General features: G+C 44.2%; 1 protein-coding gene across 5 annotated transcripts in view; it reads right to left on the bottom strand.

Annotated features, from left to right (window-relative positions):
- Positions 1 to 21,542, bottom strand: part of LOC137528935 (uncharacterized) — a 324,022-nt gene that overhangs the window by 82,392 nt on the left and 220,088 nt on the right. The window contains exon 11 of one of the 5 annotated variants that reach the window (XM_068250717.1): positions 8,301 to 8,481. The exons of 3 other annotated variants lie outside the window; for them this stretch is intronic. In XM_068250717.1, the coding sequence (XP_068106818.1) occupies positions 8,301 to 8,387 (87 nt within the window). In that variant the 5' untranslated portion in view covers positions 8,388 to 8,481. Of the gene's footprint in view, positions 1 to 69; positions 222 to 8,300; positions 8,482 to 21,542 lie in introns of all 5 variants that reach the window. One more of the 5 variants, XM_068250723.1, reaches the window with a different exon arrangement.

Raw genomic sequence — 21,542 nt, 5'->3', positions numbered from 1 at the left:
ATATTTCTTAAATGTCAAAAAGACATGTTAAAAAGCTGAGGTGGCTGAAGTGGTAAAAGCTATTCATACCTTGGACTTCTTTAATGTGTAGACAAACTTCCTAGCCTCTCCTTTTCGGTGGCCTTGCCTCCATGATGCTGCAGTAGGCACAGCTGTGCCGTTGTGAATATTTGCGAACTGCGGATGCCCAAGAATCTTGCAGCCGTGGATGTTGTGCACAACTGTGGGGAAGCACATGATCAAACAGAGCCCACGAAATAGACAGAGCTTGCACCTGCCCAGAATCACAGCAGTGAAAGGGGGCTACAGTACAACTATGAAGGGAATCCAACCAAAATGAGCCACAAAGTTTATCTGTCAACTAAAGAAGCCCCAGGTGTGAATAACGTTTAACATATGGGGTCACCTCAGGTAAACTTTAATGACAAATTAGAGCATATTTACTATATCATGGTAAAATTGCCATACGTAGGTCGTGAGTGTTGCTAGTATAACCCGTACTATGCAACTAGAATAACACACATTACCCTAGCAATGCACACATTAGCTAAGTGACACAGGTTGCGCTTGCTATGCAACGCATGCTATGTAACGGTCATAAGAACTGATTTAGTGAATATGCTTCATTGTAAAAAAAAGGCTTCCTTCCGTGTTTAGGGATGGTTGTTGCTGCTTGACATCGTCTCTTTCAGCACTCTTATGAACTAGGCTTCCTCTGTAAAATGTGCCATGTCATCCTCCAGACAGCGTCTGTTCTCCTAGACGTGTAAGTAAACTGATTCCCTCAAGGTATGTACACATGCACTACTAAGCTTGCCTGTCAGGACTGAGCATGATCCTGCAGGTGACACTGCAAGGAAGGAACGCTGTATAGACCGATACTGCCTCTAAGAAGATAGGATTATGGACGGCGGCATGGTGCACAATGGAGCTGCGTCTGGAAGGTGGGGTAAAGAGGAGAAAAATGCTACCGGTCGTCACTGTCATTTAAAGAGCAAGCGTAATGGATTTTTAAGCGTGTGCAAACGCTAGGTTCTCCTTTGCAATGGCCAAAATAGTGGCCTTGAGCAAGTTCTGTGTAAGGCGTGTATTAAAGCGGGATTGTCACCATAAAAATCAAATTTCAACAGCAACTGGTCTGAGTGTATTAAGTGATAAAGATGCTAATCCTGCATTCAAAACTTGCAAAACATTTTCTGCTGTTATGGTTTGTAGTTAACACATATTTTAGGAGCACTGGCCCTAGTGCCAAAGAGTTGAATGCTGGGAGTTCTTCTTATCTATAATATATTCCTCCTCTTCCATGTATTTCCCTACCTAGCTGCTTATCAGAAACACCCTCTGATCACTTGTGTTTACAAGCAAGGCTGAGGTGACTGGATGTGTAAATAAAAAAAGACAGTGCAGTTGTTAGTATACACCTCAGTAGGAGTGTCTGAAGACTCTGGGAGGACGGCAGCTAATGAATACACAATGAGCAAGAGAAGGGAGGGGGGAAAACAAGAGTCAGGGAGGATATGATGTCAGCATTAGCTTGGCAAGATGGCCACTGCCTAGAATAGGATTTTCTGCTTTTCCTTTATAAAATTCACAGGAATCATTACGTGGATAGCACAATATATCTGTTATGTAAGTAGAAGTAGTATTTATCTCCTTATATATGTGTTTTTTACTTCTAGGTTAGCATGGGTGTCGCTTGTTCTTTAAGGTTAGTCAGATTTACAACATCTGACATTCTTGGAAGTTAAAGTGCATCCAACTCACATAAAAGAGGAAAAAGTTAGAAACAGGTTTATAATGCTGTTCTACAAATATGTACATCAAACTATATACCAACAAGTCTGACAAGAAGTTACTTTGGAGAAACATCGCACTCTGCTACAACTGCATCTTTTCGCCTGAATATAAACATTATGACTTTACTGTTTCAGATACAAGAAACCAGAAGTGGAGGCGAGTTTCTAAAGTGCTGGACGAGCAGGTAAATAGAACTCAGGACATCAACATGCCTCAGGGTACCATAACTGGATGAGTTTCCAATTCAAATGACTTGTTAGGATTTTGCATTGTGTATAAATGCAGCGTTCAGGTTGACCTGTGTAAGCTGCAACACCAGTGGGAAGTATTTTCACTCAGCAACATCTTGCATAGTGTCTCACATTTCGGGTTCCCTGGACTTAAAGGATAACTGAAGTCAAAATGTATATTTATGTTCTTGTTCATAGAAGTCTGAATCAGCTCATACCTGATACCAGCTTTTTCAACTTTTCACTCTGCAATGCCTGACCAGAAGCAGCATAATGGTAAGACATATATAATACCTCTGACAAAATGTACAAGATAATGTAGACAGGGAGGCGGGGCTTGTGACGTGATTCATAGAGAATGACAGCCATTTAATCACCAGGTCTACTTACCTACCTACCAATACTTGTACACAGTTCCTTCCAGTCCAGAGGACCAGAGGCCTAGCTTGTGATACAGCCACTATGACCGCGCAATACAGGGTGAAAAGGATAACTGGATGATTGCAGATAGGCCCTATCATACATCCCTTTATGAAAGGTAAAGACATGAGAAGAGACATAATTTACAGTAATGCCACTAAAACAGTCTTAAAGAGAACCTGTATAAAAAAAAGTTCCCCTGGGGGGAACTCACCTCGGAAGGGGGAAGCATCATGGTCCCAATGAGGCTTCCCTTTCCCCTCTAGCTGCAGGCAGCCATTGCTGGCTCCCCTGAAGTGTCCCGGAATCCTCCCTCGACAAGCCTGACAAGCGCTGATAAGGGCCGATTTATTTACTTTTCCTGGCTCCAGCGGGGGCTCTGTTGCAGCTTTCTGTACGGAGATAGGCAAAAATAGCCGATCTCCGTTGGGTTCGCTCTACTGCGCAGGAGACTTGCGCCTGTGCAGTAGAGCAGCCCAACAGCGATCGGCTATTTCCGTCTATCTCCGAGGCGGAGAGCCGATACTGCGCCTGCACTGGAGCTGGGAAGGTAAATATTTACATCCCCGCTGTTCGGGGAGCTTTATCTCCACCACCGTGGGACCGAGGAGGACGGGGGAAGCCTCAACAGGATCCGGAGGCTTACCCCACCACAGGTGAGTACCCCTCAGGGGAGGTTTTTCTCAATACAGGTTTTCTTTAACAATATTATAGCAGTGTTCTCCCTAGGCTCTTTAAGCTGGGTGCTCCACCCAGCTAATTTTGGGGAGCACTCGGCTGTCATTGGCTCTCCTCCTCCTATGCTGTAGTGTACGCAGAGTTGCACCAGTCCTGCATTCCCCCAGTTGTGGCCCACCCGGCTAGTTTTCCATGCCACCCGGCTGGAAAAAAAATTCTGGAGAGAACACTGCATAGGATGTTACCACTTTATTTATGACTGCATTGGCCAAGTACTCTCATTGCTGGTAGTGTAATCTTATGTATCCCTCGATGCTTTTCAAACATTCCTTGGGGCTTTTAATTAATTTTTTAAAGTGTACCTGAGACAAAATACACAAAAGGATTTATACTCACCTGGGGCTTCTTTCAGCCCCATAATTTCTGTAACTCTGTTGAGTCTTGGATCACTGTGGATATGTGGTCCCGGCCATGCACACCCCATGATTGTGTTCCTGTGGCTGGGAACATGTGCAGTTCACAAAGACTGTAACTCTGCTTGCAGCTGGAACCGAGCATGCGCAGTGGCCCGCGACCCAGTTCGATTGGGAACCTCACAGCGGCACAACAGAGGGGACCAGACTGACTGAGGGACCAGTCAAATTACAGGGCCAGCAGGAAGCCGCAGGTAAGTGAAAATCCTTTGGTGTACTTCATCTCAGGTTTACTTTACGTCCCAAAACTTATCAGATTGACGACGGCATGCTGAAATACCCCTGAGGCCTAATAAAGTACCCCCTGGGGTACATGTACCACGTGTTGAGAGCGTAGGCTTTAAAATATACTATTTTGGACACGCTTCTGTAGCTGGATAGTGTATATACTAAGTTCACTACTGACTCTGATTTTTCATGCTGGTGGTGTGAGTGGCCTCTAATGCCAGGGTGACATCTAAAAGCGGAAAATGGGTCACAACAATGGAGAAGGAGTGTGGCTGAGGCGCATACGTGGCATCGGCGGGGAAAGTTATTTTGCTTTCTGTTTATGGTTCCAAATGCCTAACCAATAGCAAGATTTCAGCTACAACTGGATCTATTGAACCGCCCTTCTTTTTTTTGGTTTTCCAGGGATTTAAGTAAAAAGATCTCCACCATGGAGCTTCTGGCTCTGCTCCTCCTAACGAAGAGTCTCACTCTTTCTGCTGAATTCTTAGCCATGTAAAACACATTAGGAATTCAACAGCAATACTGGAACCAAGTTGGTAGAGCCGGGAAACCACCGAGTGCAGCAATCCTGCATTTATAGATCACAAAAGTCTTGGGACCCACTATACCTGGGCGAATCTGCATAGGAAAACGATCACGAATTTGCATGCGTATGCAAATTTGCAATTTTTTTCATGCAATTTTTTTTCTATTTTCCCATCGCCATCACTATTGACATCCAAGTGAAAATGTGTAAACTGTGTTATAAATTGTTACAGTGGTGGCCGGTGTTTTTTTTTTTTGCCTGCGGGGGGAAGCAAATTTCACCTGTAATTGAAACAGGCCCATTGAAATACATTGCATATGCAAATTTGCTTGCGGCTAATGCACGCAAATTCGCCATAGTGGAAACATGCGCTTACAAAAGAAGCTGGTGTGTGATTTGACAGGCTAATTTGAACAGACCAATCCCAGTAAACAGGGACTCACCAGGTGCTTGCAGGGGCTTATTAGCCCATGATGACTGAGCATCCAGAAATAGACTCTGCCAGCTGTAAAAGTGCGCTACAAAGTTTAATATCATCATCCACTTATTGCCGGTTTCTTGGATCAGATCCAAATGCTAGAAAATAAATCTGCCTGACTTCTCTCCTCACCTCTTGCCTAAAGATCTTCCCCGCTGGCGCTAATCATCCCAGCGACACGCTGTTCTCTGATGAAATATCCAGTGTGACAAGAAACATGACAGCGCCGGGCAGGGCTCTCCTGTCATCATTGGCTCCTCCGCAGGATGAAAGGCAAGCCGCTCCTCTCGCTCCTTCAATGGGCTGCCGAGTTGCTGGGCTACGACAATGTGTTCAGGTGCTGCTAATACAGCATACAAGACGCCAGCGAGAAGCCTGCTCTCTGCTGGGATGTCAGATTGGCCGTATGAATGTACACGTGTGAAGACTGTGACAGAACACAGGCAGATCTATGGCTGATAATGATAAAAAGATCTAACAACTGTTCCGGTCTTCAAACTGATCAGGAAGAACCAGTGTTGCAAATGTGCCGGCAGGCAAGGCACGTGTCTCTGTTCTCAGGCTAGTGTTATTCCAGAGAGTTGGAAGATTCCAAAGCTTCCAAGAATTTCTGGAGAAGTACACCTGTAGTGAGAGGGATATGGAGGCTGTCATATATATTTCCATGTAAACAATACCAGTTGCCTGGAAGCTGATGGATTCAGTAGAGTGTGAAATACACAACTGAAACAAGCATGTGGCTAATCCAGCCAGACTTCAGTCAAACATCTGATCTGCATGCTTGTTTAGGGTCTATGGATAAGCATATTAGAGGCCAGCGGATCAGCATGATGATGGGCAATTTGCACTGTTAACCACTTCCTGACATCATGACATGAAAATAAGTCTCTTCCTCCTCCTCCCTACAAAATCCTAGATAACACTGTTTATTTATCTCAGAGCTAATAACATCACTACAGAGTTGTAAAGGAATTACAGCAATCCCCTCTCCTTCTCCCAGGAAATTCAATGGCAGAGTTAATTAGTAAACACGTGTAATGCTGGGAATATACGTCTCGATTCTGAGCCATTTAGATGGTTCGATTGACAATTTCCGACACTTCCGATATTCCGTCCGATCGTTTCGCCGCTCGATTCCGCATTGAGCACAATGGAAAAAGATAAGAAAAACGATCGGAAGGTCAGAGAATCACAGAGAAGGTCAGAGAATCGCCTGCGGAATCGATCAGGAGAATCGAGCGGCAAAATCGAACCATGTATGCCCAGCATAACGTACACATTCCAAAAGCAGACAGTAGCAGATTGTATACATTACTTAATTGTTACATCCAATACATTATCAAAACAACTGTTTAAATAGACAGGAGAGATAGAGAAATAAAATGTGTGGGATTCATGTACAATAGAAATGTTTACATTAAAGCTATGATGCACGAAAGTGGATAAATTGTGTATTTTTCCCCACTTTTTTTTCCCTTATTTACCTTTTGAAATGCGTAGAAAATAAGGGTAATTACTAAAAACAAATATCAACCACAAAACGCCTTATTTGTCCTGAAAAAAAACAATATATACTGTGCATCACTTAGTTGTGATAATTATTGATAAAGTTATTGCCAAAGTAATCAGAGCTGAGCTGAACTGTGAAAATGACCAGGGTAGGGAAGTGGTTAAAAGGAAATAAATATGGCAGCCTCCATATCCCTCTCACTTCAGGTGTACTTTAAGATCTGAGCTTTGTCCTGGCGCTCTATCCTGCCACTGTGTCCTACCTGTATACTGTCCCACCTTCACAACAGTTTTCCCAGCTTAGACACTGAAGATTCAGTGCTGGGATAATGATTTGAATACAGAACCAGGTAGCTGGGAGCCATGAGGCTGTGCTAGGCCCTTCATGGGGGACTCTCAGCATGGCCTTTATTCTTTATAAAGATATTACCTGAAAAAGATTTATACAATGATGCTGGCCAGCCTCCCTGCTCCCCATACACTTCTTTGGCAGTTGGACGGAGCAACTGCCATTCACTAAGTGCTTTTAAATGGAACCTGAAGCGAGGAAAATAATTTAAAATAAAACACATGAGGTAGCTGTAAATGAATATTACATACTAACCTCACCGTCAGTTCCTCTCAGAGGCTCACCATTTTCTTCTAAGGCCAAAGAGACCGTACGGGTCTCTGTGGTGGCCACAAGTTGCGGATCCGGAATGTATCAGTTCCGGCTACAATAATGTAGCGCCGGAACTAGATACATTGCAGTGCCGGAAAGGCACTGCAGCATGGGGGATACCGGCGTGTAGTCCGGGCCCCCCAAGTGGCATAGGACCGGTGCTGGAAGCATCCGGTTCTATTGCCTGTGTGATGAGAAACATCCGTTTCTCATTGCACAGCATGGCCGCATGTTCGGGTCAGGATCCGGCCCGGGTGCGTGGGCCAGATGATCCGGACCCGAAAAATAGCGCATGTTGGAAAAAGTGTCCGGAGTCCGGATCCGATCCGGCTCCATTCTGTACGGAATGGACGCATGTGAATGTCCGCATAGACTTTGCATTGCTATGCGAAACGTACGTTCCGTTTGTACAGTATACGGTCTGGATCCGATCAGGCGAATCCGGACAGCGAACGCTAATGTGAACCAGGCCTTACAGTGAACCCTTTCAGTTCTGACAATATTTTGGCAGAACTGAACTATACCAGTTGCTGTCAGTTATTTATCAGCAGCTGTCAGTTACAACTGAATGTGCATGTTTCTCTATGGCTCAAGTGGGTGGTATAACAGTTTAACAGTGTGCTGACCAGAAAGCTGTTATGGGGTAATGGCCATTTTTAAGAAGAAAGACGGAGAAATCCATTGTTCACAGTAGACAAATGGGATGCAGGAGAGGAGGAGAAAGAGAGTGAGTAGTAGACTACACAGGAGGTAAGTATGACCTGTGTATGGTTATATTGACTTTTTATTTTCAGTTCAGTTTCTCTCTAAAAATAAAGAAAACCCTGAAAACCGCCCATGAGAAGATGGGCTAGTCCAAAATCTGTCGGTAATGTCAGATTTCTACTGACTTACTGTAAGTGACAGCAACATAGGAGTAAAGCAATTTATGGCTCATTTTACTCTGGAAGAAACATACTTCTTATATGTATATGTTTACATGTATTTTAAATTTTAAGATTTTCGTGACAGAGGTCTTTTAAACAATACCATTTGCCTGCAGCCCTGCTGATCTATTTGGCTGCAGTAGTGTCTGAATCACACCGGAAACAAGCATGCAACTTGTCAGCTTTGACAATAATGTCAGAAACACTTGATCTGCTGCATGCTTGTTTAGGGTCTATGGCTAAAGGTATTAGAGGCAGAGGATCAGCAGGACAGCCAGGCAACTGGTATTGCTTAAAAGGAAATAAATATGGCAGCCTCCATATTCTTCTCACTTCATTTGTCTTTTAAGGCAGACTCCCCAGTGCCTTACCCATCTTACTGGAACAAGTGATTGACCATGGTGGAGTTTCCGGTTGATCACCACTGTCTTCTCAGAAGATAAGCCATCGCTGGGCATGTCCTCCTGTCTCTATTTCTTCCTCATAGAGGCGTGTACCTGGTCCATAAAGCTTGCATTGTACAGGCCCACTGGTAGGTCAAAGCAATCAAATCTGTCGGAAACATTGATGAATTATGGACCTATGGATGGGCAGTTTAGCAAGCATGTTTATGGAAACACCCTTGATGTCTATGTAAATTGGCCAAATAGTTATAAATACTGTGGTGTGAGCCAGGGCTGTTGGGACTGGGTGTTGAGTGCTGAAGAGGTGTTTGGCATGTCTGAAGACGTATTACAGCTACTGGGAAGTAAGGTCACCTTGGGCCAATATCTCAGCTGCCAGAACAGCAAAAAAATGGCATGACCTGGACACCTTGTTCTAGGTGCTTGATTGGCTCATGTGCTTTCTTGCAGTCCTGTTTAAGTTGTGAGAAATGTATCTGGTTTGTCGATACACATTTGGTATTTTCACATTATTTTAGATTTGGTGGTCATGTTATGTCAGTTCTGAGTACTTTCTAGTGTCTGTGTTTACCTTTTATCTAAAGCTCAACAGATCACTGCAAGCTTACATTATTATTCAGTTGGACTGCGTAAAAACAATCCCTTCACTATCGGCCTAATTTGTTAAGGTTTCTTCACAGCATCTCATTTATTACAGTGGAATAAAACACTGACATAACATACAATAAAACATGTTCCTACTTTTTGTTACCTATACAGTTGTTATATTTGCTTTTGTGTGCGGGTAATATTGTCTGTTTACAAATTTCCAAGTTCCCAAAGTACAAGTTCCCAAAGTACAGTGTATCTTCCCTGAAAGCTGCATTGCATTTTATTGCATAGCTGCTGTATTTATATATTAAAATATATCTAGTGATCCCTTCTCAGCTCTTTCAGCTTCTCATCTCAGTACAGCTCAGTTTCGGCAGTTTGCTAATGTTTACTAAATGTATCAAAGGGATGTAAACAAACAAAGGGACAAAGGAATGTAAACAAAACATAATGTTATCACCTCTTCGGTAGGGATGATCAATGAGATGCAAATTGTTCGGAAATTATGCAAACTTTTTTTTGCATACATTTGCATAAACAATTTGCATATCTGTGATCATCCCTACTCTTCAGGTATGGCCAGAAGCTGCCTACTGATGCAAGAAACTTTCCACTAAAGAATAAAGTGCTGTGTTTAACTGTTTGAATGCTGTTCTGCTACAATTTTTTTTTTTTTTTTTTTTTTTTTTTTTGAGGTAGTAGATTTTATGCTGTAAATAATCTTTTAGAGCAAAGCGGAAATGCTAAGTTTCATTCCACTTTAAAGCAAACCTGTGAGTATTTGGGGGCCAAAAAGTAGATGCTTACTTCAGTAGAGAGAAGCCTCTGGATCCTCCCATTCGACTCCATGCTAGCGGGCAGGTGCATGTGCAGGGTGGCCGAGCTCCGTTTGCAAGCCCTTGTCAACGGGCTTCTGGGGGTCTCAGTGCTGAAAAGGCGAGGAGGATTATCAGGAGACTTCCCGCTACCTAGGTAAGTACTCATTTGGGACACTTTTTTGAAACTGCAGAGGTACCCTTTAAGCTCTTGAGGACAACAGTGCTAAACCCCCCTAAAGACCAGGCCATTTATACTGAAATGGGCCACTGCAGCTTTAAGGCCATGCTGCAGGGCCGCACAACACACCGCACAAGTGATTCCCCGCCTTTTCTCACCACCAATAGAGTTTTCTGTTGATGGGGTCTGATCACCCCCCTTTTTTTTATTTTTTTTGCACAAATATTGACGCCTCTTTCCCAGTGGGACGTTAAAGTCGCACGTTATAAAAAATTATAACGCAGGCTAACGCACAGCAATACAAAGTCTGTGCGACATTCACAGTGCACATGTTGCGTTGTGTGTAACATGTAGCAATATTTAGAAAGTGCTGCATGCTGTGCGTTTAGCAATACATTTGTGTCACACGGCTGTCCCCAGTACATTGCTGCCTCAGATCTCAGCGCTGAACCCAGTTCGGTTTCGCCGTCTAACAGTCTCCTGAGCGGCGATCGATGGGAGAATGAAGGCGGGTGGAGCTCTGCCTCCCAAGCAGGAGATGCGCACGCAGCCTTCAGTAGCCCGCCCCAGGAATTGACGCCAATTGGAGTTAGGCGGTCCTGGGGCTGCCGCCGCGGTCACGCCCATCGGTGTGACGCGGTCTTTAGGTAGTTAAAGGGAACCTAAACTGAGAGGGTTATGGATGTTTACTTTTAAATAATACCAGTTGCCTGGCAGTCCTGCTGATCACTTTGCCTGCAGTAGTGGCTGAATCACAGACCTGAAACAAGCAGGCAGCTAATCCAGTCTGACTTCAGTCAGAGCACCTGATCTGCATGCTTGTTCAGGGGCTGTGGCTAAAAGTATTAGAGACACAGGATGAGCAGGAGAGTCAGGCAACAGGTAATTTTTTAAAAAGAAAAATCCATATCCTTCTCAGTTTAGGTTCCATTTAAGGCACCTGCTTTAGGAATGTCACAAGTGATTGGTAAGCCTGAATAGGTTTTTTTTTATCTGTTTTTAATCTTAATTATTTTACAATCTGCAGGCAGCTATGAATTTCCAAAATTTTCAGTAAGCTCAGATTGCTTTTTTTGCAGCCTTGGTTACAGTACTCTGTACTCTGTTAGGAATACAGTTGCTACGAGATTCTCTCCAGAAACTTAAAGGGGAACTGAAGAGAGAGTTATATGGAGGCTGTCCTTTTAATCAATACCAGTTGCCTGGCAGCCCTGCTGGTCTATTTCTCTGCAGTAGTATCTGAATAAAACCAGAAACAAGCATGCAGCTAGTCTTGTCAGATCTGACTTTAAAGTCTGAACCACTGAAACACCTGATCTGCTGAATGCTTGTTCAGGGGCTATGGCTAATAGTATTAGAGGCAGAGGATCAGCAGGGCTGCCAGGCAACTGGTATTGCTTAAAAGGAAATAAACATGACAGCCTCCATATACCTCTCTCTTCAGTTCCCCTTTAAAGAGAAACTCCAACCAAGAATTGAACTTTATCCCAATCAGTAGCTGATACCCCCTTTTACATGAGAAATATAATGCTTTTCACAAACAGACCATCAGGGGGCGCTGTGTGACTGGTTTTGTGCTGAAACCCCTCCCACAAGAAGCTCTGAGTACCGCGGTACTTTTGGCAGTTTGTTACAATGTAACAAGGCTCACAGACAGGAATTAGCTGTTTACAGCTGTCTCTAACAGCCAAAACAGCTAGCATCAGCTACATAACTTGCCCACAGTAAAAACTTACCATGTAATAAATGTCAGAATGTAAATCGGGGAGAGGAAATATTTTACAATGGCCAAACACTGACTAAATCATTTATACATAATTATTGTAAAAATGAAGCACTTTTTTTATTACATTATTTTCACTGGAGTTCCTCTTTAAGCCTGCAATACACTGATAGACTGTCACCCAAGGTGCTTAAATGATAGATCCCTTTGTGAGAGAGATCTATTACTGCCACACACTGCACATTAATTCTTAGTAGATTTCATCAAATAATTTTTTCAAAAGTTTTCCCCAAAGCTCTGGCCACTCCCACCTGTGTTGCAGCGGCCGGCCCCCAGCTCAGCAGTTCAGGTGGGGGTGGCCAGAGCTTTAGAAGACTACAGAAAAAATGGCCGCACACTGTCTTGCCAATGGAGTTTCACCTCCAATGAATTGCAAGTTATTAACCCTGGGATCCACCGATCCTGGCAGCATAAGACAGAGCCTTACATGACTTTAAAGAGAACCCGAGGCGGGGTTCTGACAATGCAATCCACACACAGAGGCTGGGTCTGCCTATACTGCCCAGCCTCTGTTGCTATTTCAATCCCCCCTAAGTTCCCCCTGCGCTCTGCAATCCCCCATAAATCACAGCCGGGCTGTGTTTACCTTTGTACTGTCAGTCTCGTCGCTCCCCCTGCCTCCTGCATAGCTCCCGTCCCGCCGCGTCCCTTCCCTCCAATCAGCAGGGAGGGAAGGGACGCGGCCGGGGCCCGGAGCTCTGCAGGAGGCGGGGGAGCGGCAGACTGACAGTACAGAGGTAAACACAGCCCCCTGTGACTCGCTGCGTGTCCGCAGCGCGGCTGTGATTTATGGGTGATCGCAGAGCGCAGGGGGGGCTTAGGGGGGATTGAAATAGCAACAGAGGCTGGGCTGTATAGGCAGACCCAGCCTCTGTATGTGGATTGCATTGTCAGAACCCCGCCTCGGGTTCTCTTTAATCCTAGTGAGAGTGGCAAACCCCAACCACATAATAGCAAACAACTGTTGAACAATCCGAGGCCAGGTTTGTAGAATCACTTATCATATCCCCACTGGAGATGCTTGGAGATCTCTGGAGATGTCTTAATAAATCAGGCCCATGAGTCTCCCTTTTTCTATAAACCCAGCACAGCCAGAGTTTAATACGAAAAGACGCACTGCCGCCTCCTGCATGTGACTAAAATCACACTAAAGCAGTTGCTCAGAGCAACACAAAGGTTGTATTGTTAATTGAGTTGTCAGTGTACATTTACAGTTAAAAGACCACTATTCCCCCCCCCCCCCCCCCCCCAATAAAAAAAATAATATATATATTTTTTTTAATTACAATTTAAAATACATGTATAGGCATATATATATGATGTACATTTGTCCTAGGGTGAAATGCTCTATAAATTACTTTTTTTCTATGTCATTGTCACTTTTACAGTAGTAGTTAGCAAAAATCGGACAAGTTCTGGAATAGTCCATTTCCTCAAAGTGGATTCTCAGGGTATTCATTTTGGAGCACTTGCTGAACAGCAGTTGCTCATTTCAGTTTTCAAAATAGTGTAGGGATGATGATGGACTTCTTTGCAGAGTGCACTTTTGTAAAGAATAAAGGAAATACTTAGAATGCCCCATGAGGAGATGGGCTGCTCCAAAACCTGTCCAAAACACCTTTACCTACCTATGCTTGGGGAACACCTTTCCTACCTATACTGGGGTTGGCTACCTATAATTGGGTGGGGGTGCACCTTTGGCTACCTACCTATACTGGAAGGCTACCTATTTCAGGACACACACACCCTTGGCTACCTTTTATTGCAGGACAAGGTGCTTCAGTTGGGGAGGGGGGCCTACCAATTATTTGCTGTGTGGGGCCACAAAATCTTTGCATTTTATGGGAAGTACATGGTGAGCAACTTCAAGAACTTAAAGTGAACCTCCGGACTAAAAATCTACTCAGCAGAACTGAAAAGGCTTGGTGTTTCTTTAACAGTTTCACAGCATCATAACTTTGTTTTTCTTACCAAAGCATCATTTTTAGCTGCATTTTTAACTAAGCTCCACCCATCAAAGAAAAAAAGCTCGGGCTTTTTTCCCCTGATGCTGTGCAGAGCATGATGGGATTTGCTATGTTGTTATTCACGTTGCCTAGTAACTGGGAGAGGTGCTCAGGACACAGGCCAGTTGGAACTGTATCTCATGCTCCCTTTCACCTCCTTTCAACCAAAAAGATGGCTGCCCCCATGAAATCAAACATTTGCCTGTTCTTTTAAAACAGGGTGGGTAAGAGATTATATTACCTATTTATTTTAATTACCATAACTAATGTAACTTAATGACAGTATGTTTGTTTAGGCTGGACGTCCTCTTTAACTCTTCTAACAGAGAACAGGGTCTGTATGGAGAGATGCACAGCTGCACAAAGTACATCCGCACAACAAGATTTATCTCATTTGGAACATCCAAATCAAAAGGTAACACATACAGTGGGTTGCAAAGGTATTCGGCCCCCTTGAAGTTTTCCACATTTTGTCATATTACTGCCACAAACAGGAATCAATTTTATTGGAATTCCACATGAAAGATCAACACAAAGTGGTGTACACATGAGAAGTGGAACGAAAATCATACATGATTCCAAACATTTTTTACACATAAATAACTGCAAAGTGGTGTGTGCATAATTATTCGGCCCCTTTGATCTGAGTGTAGTCAGTTGCCTATAGACATTGCCTGATGAGTGCTAATGACTAAATAGAGTGCACCTGTGTGTAATCTAATGTCAGTACAAATACACCTGCTCTGTGAGGACCTCAGAGGTCGTCTAAGAGAATATTGGGAGCAACAACACCGTGAAGTCCAAAGAACACACAAGACAGGTCAGGGATAAAGTTATTGAGAAATTTAAAGCAGGCTTAGGCTACAAAAAGATTTTCAAAGCCTTGAACACCCCAAGGAGCACTGTTCAAGCGATCATTCAGAAATGGAAGGAGTATGGCACAACTGTAAGCCTACCAAGACAAGGCCATCCACCTAAACTCACAGGCCGAACAAGGAGAGCGCTGATCAGAAATGCAGTCAAAAGGCCCATGGTGACTCTGGACGAGCTGCAGAGATCTACAGCTCAGGTAAGGGAATCTATCCATAGGGCAACTATTAGTCATGCACTGTACAAAGTTGGCCTTTATGGAAGAATGGCAAGAAGAAAGGCATTGTTAACAGAAAGCATAAGAAGTCCCGTTTGCAGTTTGCCACAAGCCATGTGGGGGACACAGCAACCATGTGGAAGAAGGTGCTCTGGTCAGAGAGACCAAAATGGAACTTTTTGGCCAAAATGCAAAACGCTATGTGTGGAGGAAAACTAACACTGCACATCACTCTGAACACACCATCCTCACTATCAAATATGCATCATGCTCTGGGGGTGCTTTTCTTCAGCAGGGACAGGGAAGCTGGTCAGAGTTGATGGGAAGATGGATGGAGTCAAATACAGGGCAAACTTGGAAGAAAACCTCTTGGAGACTGCAAAAGACTTGAGACTGGGGCGGAGGTTCACCTTCCAGCAGGACAATGACCCTAAACATAAAGCCAGGGCAACAATGGAATGTTTAAAACAAAACATATCTATGTGTTAGAATGGCCCAGTCAAAGTCCAGATCTAAATCCAATCGAGAATCTGTGGCAAGATCTGAAAACTGCTGTTCACAAACGCTGTCCATCTAATCTGACTGAGCTGGAGCTGTTTTGCAAAGAAGAATGGGCAAGGATTTCAGTCTCTAGATGTGCAAAGCTGGTAGAGACATACCCTAAAAGACTGGCGGCAGTAATTGCAGGAAAAGGTGGTTCTACAAAGAATTGACTCAGGGGGCCGAATAATTACGCACACCCCACTTTGCAGTTATTTATTTTTAAAAAATGTTTGGAATCCTGTATGATTTTCATTCCACTTCTCACATGTACACCACTTTGTATTGGTCTTTCACGTTGAATTCCAATAAAATTGATGCATGTTTGTGGCAGTAATGTGACAAAATGTGGAAAGCTTCAAGGGGGCCGAATACTTTTTCAACCCACTGTATAGTTTACACTGATTAACATGATTGCTTCCAGAATTTGCCTTGTTCTGTTTTGGGTTTCGTTGGGCTCTAACTCCTCCTCACTCAAATCTAAGCTAAAAAGCTGTGCTGAGGGTGTACTTTTAATTATAACCCTTGGGGCTGAAATGGTTTACTTGTTTTCCTGTTCTGAAAAAGGTTGGACTTTGATAGGAAATCACTTGGGATGTGTTTCCAGTCTTTGGCGAGTTTGTCTATTATAGAGGATGAGGATCGAGCAAGAATTGCAGCAACAAGTGAGATGCCAGCGCTCCAGCTATGCGCGGACGAGGCATAGCTACAAGTGAAGAGAAGTCTTGTGTGCTGTTCTGGCCATATGTATGCTGCTGTGTACTGTACCTCCTCCTGCCGGCGTGTGGCTAGCCCACCTCAGGACAGGCATCACACTGCACTGCACAACCCCCATATACTTTCATCAGACTGAAGACATGCAACATGTCTGTGAAGTACGTGTAATGTAGTCAGACAGCATGTGTAATTCCCAAGCTTCTGGCTTTACTGTCTAGTAACCCTGTGTAATTGTCTCTTCCAGTGATTCATCCTGCTCCTCCTGCAGAGGGATTCTCTCTAGCTCTGGGGTAAAGTGGAAGTTTTTTTTCCTTTAATTTTTTTTTTATATTTCTTAAGTTTTCTGCACAGTGATTCTTCAGTGGTGCCGTTGGTAGCCAGAGGGGCCCCCCAGTATTAATTAGCCAGATCCAGGCCCCCACAGCATAGGTAGCCCCAGGAGCCCTCGCTATTAGGTAGTCAGATGCAGCCCCCCAGTATAGATAGCCAGAGAGCCTCCCTTCGTATAGGTAGTCGGGGAGCCCACCATGTAGGTAGCCAGAGAGACCCCCAAGTAGCCAGTTAGTTTAGGAAGCTAGAGAAGTCCCCAATTAGCAAGAGAGTCCCAGTTTAGCTAGAGAGCCCCCCATATATCCCGAGAGCCTCCCCCCCCCCCCCCTTTACCCAGAGAGGCCCCATATAGCCAGAGAACCCATTTAGCCAGAGAGCTCCCCCCCCCCCCCCCCCATTTAGGCAGATGATGACGTTACAGGTTGTGCTGTTGCCAGTGCCATAGGACACCTTGGCCAGAAGCAGAAAGGAGATGCGGTGCCTGTGGATGCCGCTCCCGTTGCGCACTCTTTGCATCCCCGCCCACCTCTAGAAACGGGCATGCACAATGCACTGCAACATTCATTTTTCTTTTGGGCTCAGTTCACACTATGGCCCATATGCAATTAACTTTATCTCCTGACTTTTCTCCTAGGTGATATTTTCACACCTGATCAATAACATGCTTTTTAAGCCACCAGCAAGCAAGAAAATGCTCAAAATAATTTCAGTAGTAATTCTTCACCTACTTTTTGGTGCTTTTTCACTTGCAGAAGGCTGAAAATGATTTTAAAGCGAGAGTGGCCAGTGTACTGAAAGTGGATGGGTTGAATGAAGGCTGTAATGATATTTATGGGCCAATTCACCCATGTTTAAATAGGTGGACAGGCGTTGCGAAGTATGCTGCAATGGATTAGTGCAGATGATGAAAATGAATAACAATGGCTTCTGCTCTGCAGCCAATTACAGGGAGTTTTGGGATAAATTCTCCTCCAAACAGTACAGTTGCCATGGTTGCAAAGAAGTGCAATTTGAGACTTCTTTTAGGAAATTTCCAGCTAGCTGCAAACTGGCATGAAAAGATTACTTTTAAAAACATTAAATTACAAAATGTCTTCTGTAGCGTGGATGTATGACCAGGACACGCTTTTTTTTTTTTTTTTTTACAATTTTGCTCTGCATTTCCCTTTATAAGCTATAGTCTGTAGACAAATTTCCACCACAGAGTAAGGCCCAGTGCACACTGAGCGGTTTTTGGAGCGATCCGCCGGCCGCATCCGCCTATAAAAACGCTTGTCTAATGTATTGCAATGGGATGGTGCACACCGGCGGTTTGCGGTTTTTGCCAAGTCGCAAACGCGCCTCCTGCTGCGCGTTTGCGGTTTTCGGAAGCGTTTCGTCCTCAATGTAAAGTATAGGAAAAACGCAAACCGCTCTGAAAAACGCTACTTCAGAGCGGTTTGCCAGGCATTTTTGTTACAGAAGCTGTTCAGTAACAGCTTTTACTGTAACAATATTTGTAATCTGCTACACAAAAACGCACCCAAAACCGCTAGGTATGTTTAGAAACCCTCTCTAAACATACCTAGAATCGCTCTGAAATCAGCTCCCAAAACCGCTAGCGGTTTGCGGGTCTGCTAGCGGTTTTGGTGTGCACTGGGCCTTAGATGCTTACACAGATGGACGGCCAATGCCGATTTTCCACTGCTGATTACTTAGCATTGGCAGTATGAATTTTAATAGGAAAAGATAAATAGCACCTTCTAATCTAGGATGCTTGTCCCCCATTCACTTGTATAACAGGTTGCCATGACAAGTCGTGATCATTCATAGTCTATCACAGCAACCCACAGTTTTCACATTGTATGAATATGAGACAAAGAGGAATGTAGCGCTCTTCCAGCTCCGGTGGCTGTGCCGGAACTCGCAGCACTCTTTGCTCCCCAGAGTACCTCAATTACAGCTTTATTCAGATCAGGTCACACAAACATCTGGTATCACCGCTTGCTAACACATTTTCCACCAAACTTGCTCCTCAATCACAGGATAGGAGTAACAGCGGCCTTCTGGTGGGAAGTGGGTAAGCTGCCATGGCACCAACTGCAAGTTTTCTGGTAGTCACAGAGGTCACCTGCATTCAGGACCTCCAAGTCACCGACACACAAGCACACAAATCTGTTGTTCCATCCTTAGCTTTAAAGCAGACCTGAATTTAGAACTTCCTTTCTCTCTCTAAAAGATAAGCAACAGCATAATAACCTTTAAGGAAAAACATTTATTTGTTATAACTGATACAAATCCCCCAATAAATCTGCAGTGTGTCCACTTCCTGCTTTCATGGAAGCAGACATAACATCCTGTGTTTACAAATTAGCTGCTCTGCAAGGCAGCAGAGATTCTTGAGCTGACGCAGCTGAGGGATCAAATTACACTTGTGATTAGTCACAGATGAGGGAGAATTAGAAAGGGTAAACTCTCTTAATACATACAGGGTACATTTCTCTGTTTCCCTTCTGTCCTGTGCAAGAGTTCCGGTCCAATTTAATCCAGAGCCAAAAGATCAGCATGTCAACTAAGAAACAGGTCACCAAAGGAAGCCTACACAACCCCTGTGGCATTGGGCACTTTGAAAGCTGCGAGTGAGCAGAAACGCCTTTGGTTTTAACCCTATGTGATTAAGGAGGAATATTTCAGACTGACCAGGAGTGGGCAGCCAGCTGTATAGATACCCATTAATTGCACACTTTTTAGTGAACAATCGTATTTTCAGATTATTCAGATTGTATTGTATGAAAACAGATAAGCGGGGGGGCCCAATCGGTCCTGAATGATCACATTATCGATAATTTTCTTAAATAACTGGTCGATTGGCAAGGCAATTGGTGTAGACGTAATCACAACTTGGATTTTTTAATGCTGTATTTCAATACTCCTTAGCGGTATTCCGGACTCTTGCTCAGGGCGGAAAAAATGCTTTTATTGGTAATCACGAGACTGGGCAGGATCTGCAGAGAGAGCAGCGGTGAAGCATTTAGAGCTCACCTCTCCTGGATACAGACAGTCGCAGACCATCTTCTTCAGGTCCTCCGAAGCTCCCCATTTCTCGAGCAAGATAGCCATCTATCACATGACAGACAGAGGTTGCTACCTCACCACAGAGATAGAACTCCCCCGGAGGGCAGGAGGAAGAAATGCTGCACTGGTCTGGATCCTGGAGAGGTGAGTTCTGTGGAGAGGCTGCCTTAACTGTGGGATCTCTTGTGTGTGATTATTTCTGTATTTTAGGGTCTAAAAGCAGAAAAAAAAAATCAGACTGGTTTTAGACCTTAAATTCCAGAAATAATTATACCTCCAAGAAGGATAACAGGCACCTTAAATCCCTGAGAAGATGAGATCTCTTCATTGGTGCAGCAGGTATTTTTCTTGCTTACTTCGCAAAAACTAGTATTCGTTTTCACAAACCTTTTTTTTTATCCATCATTTAAAATAACATTTTATCAAATGCATACAAAGAAGTGTGGCTGAGCAGCAGTGATGGAGGAACAGCTTGGAAAGTAACAGGAAGTCAGCAACAGCAGATCTCTTGTTTTTCTATCTTTTCACATTCTGCTTCTCTGAGCTGACAATCATTGTTAAATGTAATGAGGTTAATATTATTGTAGTTTACAGTTACAGTCTTGTAGACCTGTGAAAGCTGGGAACATTGTGGATATGTATGATGCTCTATAAGGCTTTATCGCCAGTAGGAGCAGGGCTGCTCATAATGCTCTAAGCCAGGGGTGTCAAACTTAAATACAAAGTGGGCCGAAGTTGAGCTCTGGGACCAGGTCGCAGGACGACCTCTATGTCAAGTGGCCACCTTCCTCCCTTATAAAGTTCCCTGGTGTTTAATAGCCCCCTCCATCCCTTATACAGTTCCCTGATGTTTATTGGTCCTCCCTGGTATCTAGTGCTGTCCCCCTCCCCATATGGCTTTCCTGTGATCTAGGGCTTAACCTACAATATAGCTTCTCTGGTGGTCTAGAGTGGGCCAAACATAATGCAAAGTTGGGAAACCACCGGAGGGCCAAATCTGATGTCTCAGAGGGCCAGATTTGGCCCACGGGCCGGAGTTTGCCATGTATGTCCTAAGCACTACCGCTTCAGTAGCAGAGCTGAATAATGGAATATATGTATGGACAGTTTGCCACCGTTTTCAACCTTTGAATACCCTCCATTCCTACTTATTGTCAATGGAGCATATTTTAAGTGAGGGTGGAAAAAGTTGGGCTGTACATAACCTGGGGCTTCTTCCAGCCCCCGAAGTATCTTGAGGCCCCTCAGTGTCCTTCCAGTCCCCTCTGTTGTGCCCTGGTAAAGTCTGCGGTCAGAAACTATTACGCATGTGCAGCCCCAGCAGTGCACCACCTCAATCGCTCTCATTGCTCTGCAGCACATGCGCAGGTGAAAGTTTTACAAGTTGCCCATAAATAAAATGCTCCAAGACCACAAGACTGGAATCGAGGAGGCAAGTACAGCCAGGACAGAGCATGGGATGAAAGCGGCACAACAGGGGGGACTGAGAGGACGCAGAAAGAGCTCAGATACTGGGGGGGGGGGGTCTAGAAGAAGCCACAGGTAAGTGACATGCCACTTTCTCTCCCCACTTAAAGTTTAAGATATGATCTTTATATGATCACAAATTTCTGCCCTTCAAAGTTACATTCCATGCCCTCGAAAAAGCTCCACCAGCTAAAGGTGCGTACACAGGACAGTTAGCAACATGAATAGTTCAATGTACTTTGTAAAGATATGCATAAAATGACAGCACAATGTAAATATATGATAATGATAGAGCAGCCAAAATAAATAACATGGATGCTGATTGTTTGCTATTGTTTAGGTTCTCTGCCTTTTGTGTAAGCATGGATCTGTAGCTATCTGTTCACTCCAGTGGTAAACACATGTATGCAGGGGTAGCTTGTAATGGGGGAGGCCAGTGTTCATTACAGAGCCCAGAAGAGAGTTTGTGAAGTGGAGTGATTCTCTGTAGCGCACGCCAGCCAGCCCTCCCAGTCATGTGCCTGTGCATCAGTCCTAGGTGCACCTGCCTGGCCTGCGTCCAATCACTGTGTTGCTAAGGTAGAACCATAACAGGAAGATGAATCTGAGTCCTGAATGGATATTATAATCTGCACAGC

The sequence above is a fragment of the Hyperolius riggenbachi genome, chromosome 8 (assembly GCF_040937935.1).
Source record: "Hyperolius riggenbachi isolate aHypRig1 chromosome 8, aHypRig1.pri, whole genome shotgun sequence".
In the NCBI taxonomy this organism is placed as follows: Eukaryota; Metazoa; Chordata; class Amphibia; order Anura; family Hyperoliidae; genus Hyperolius; species Hyperolius riggenbachi.
The sequence above is the reverse complement of the archived record's forward strand: the minus strand, read 5'-3'. Positions and strand labels throughout refer to the sequence as shown.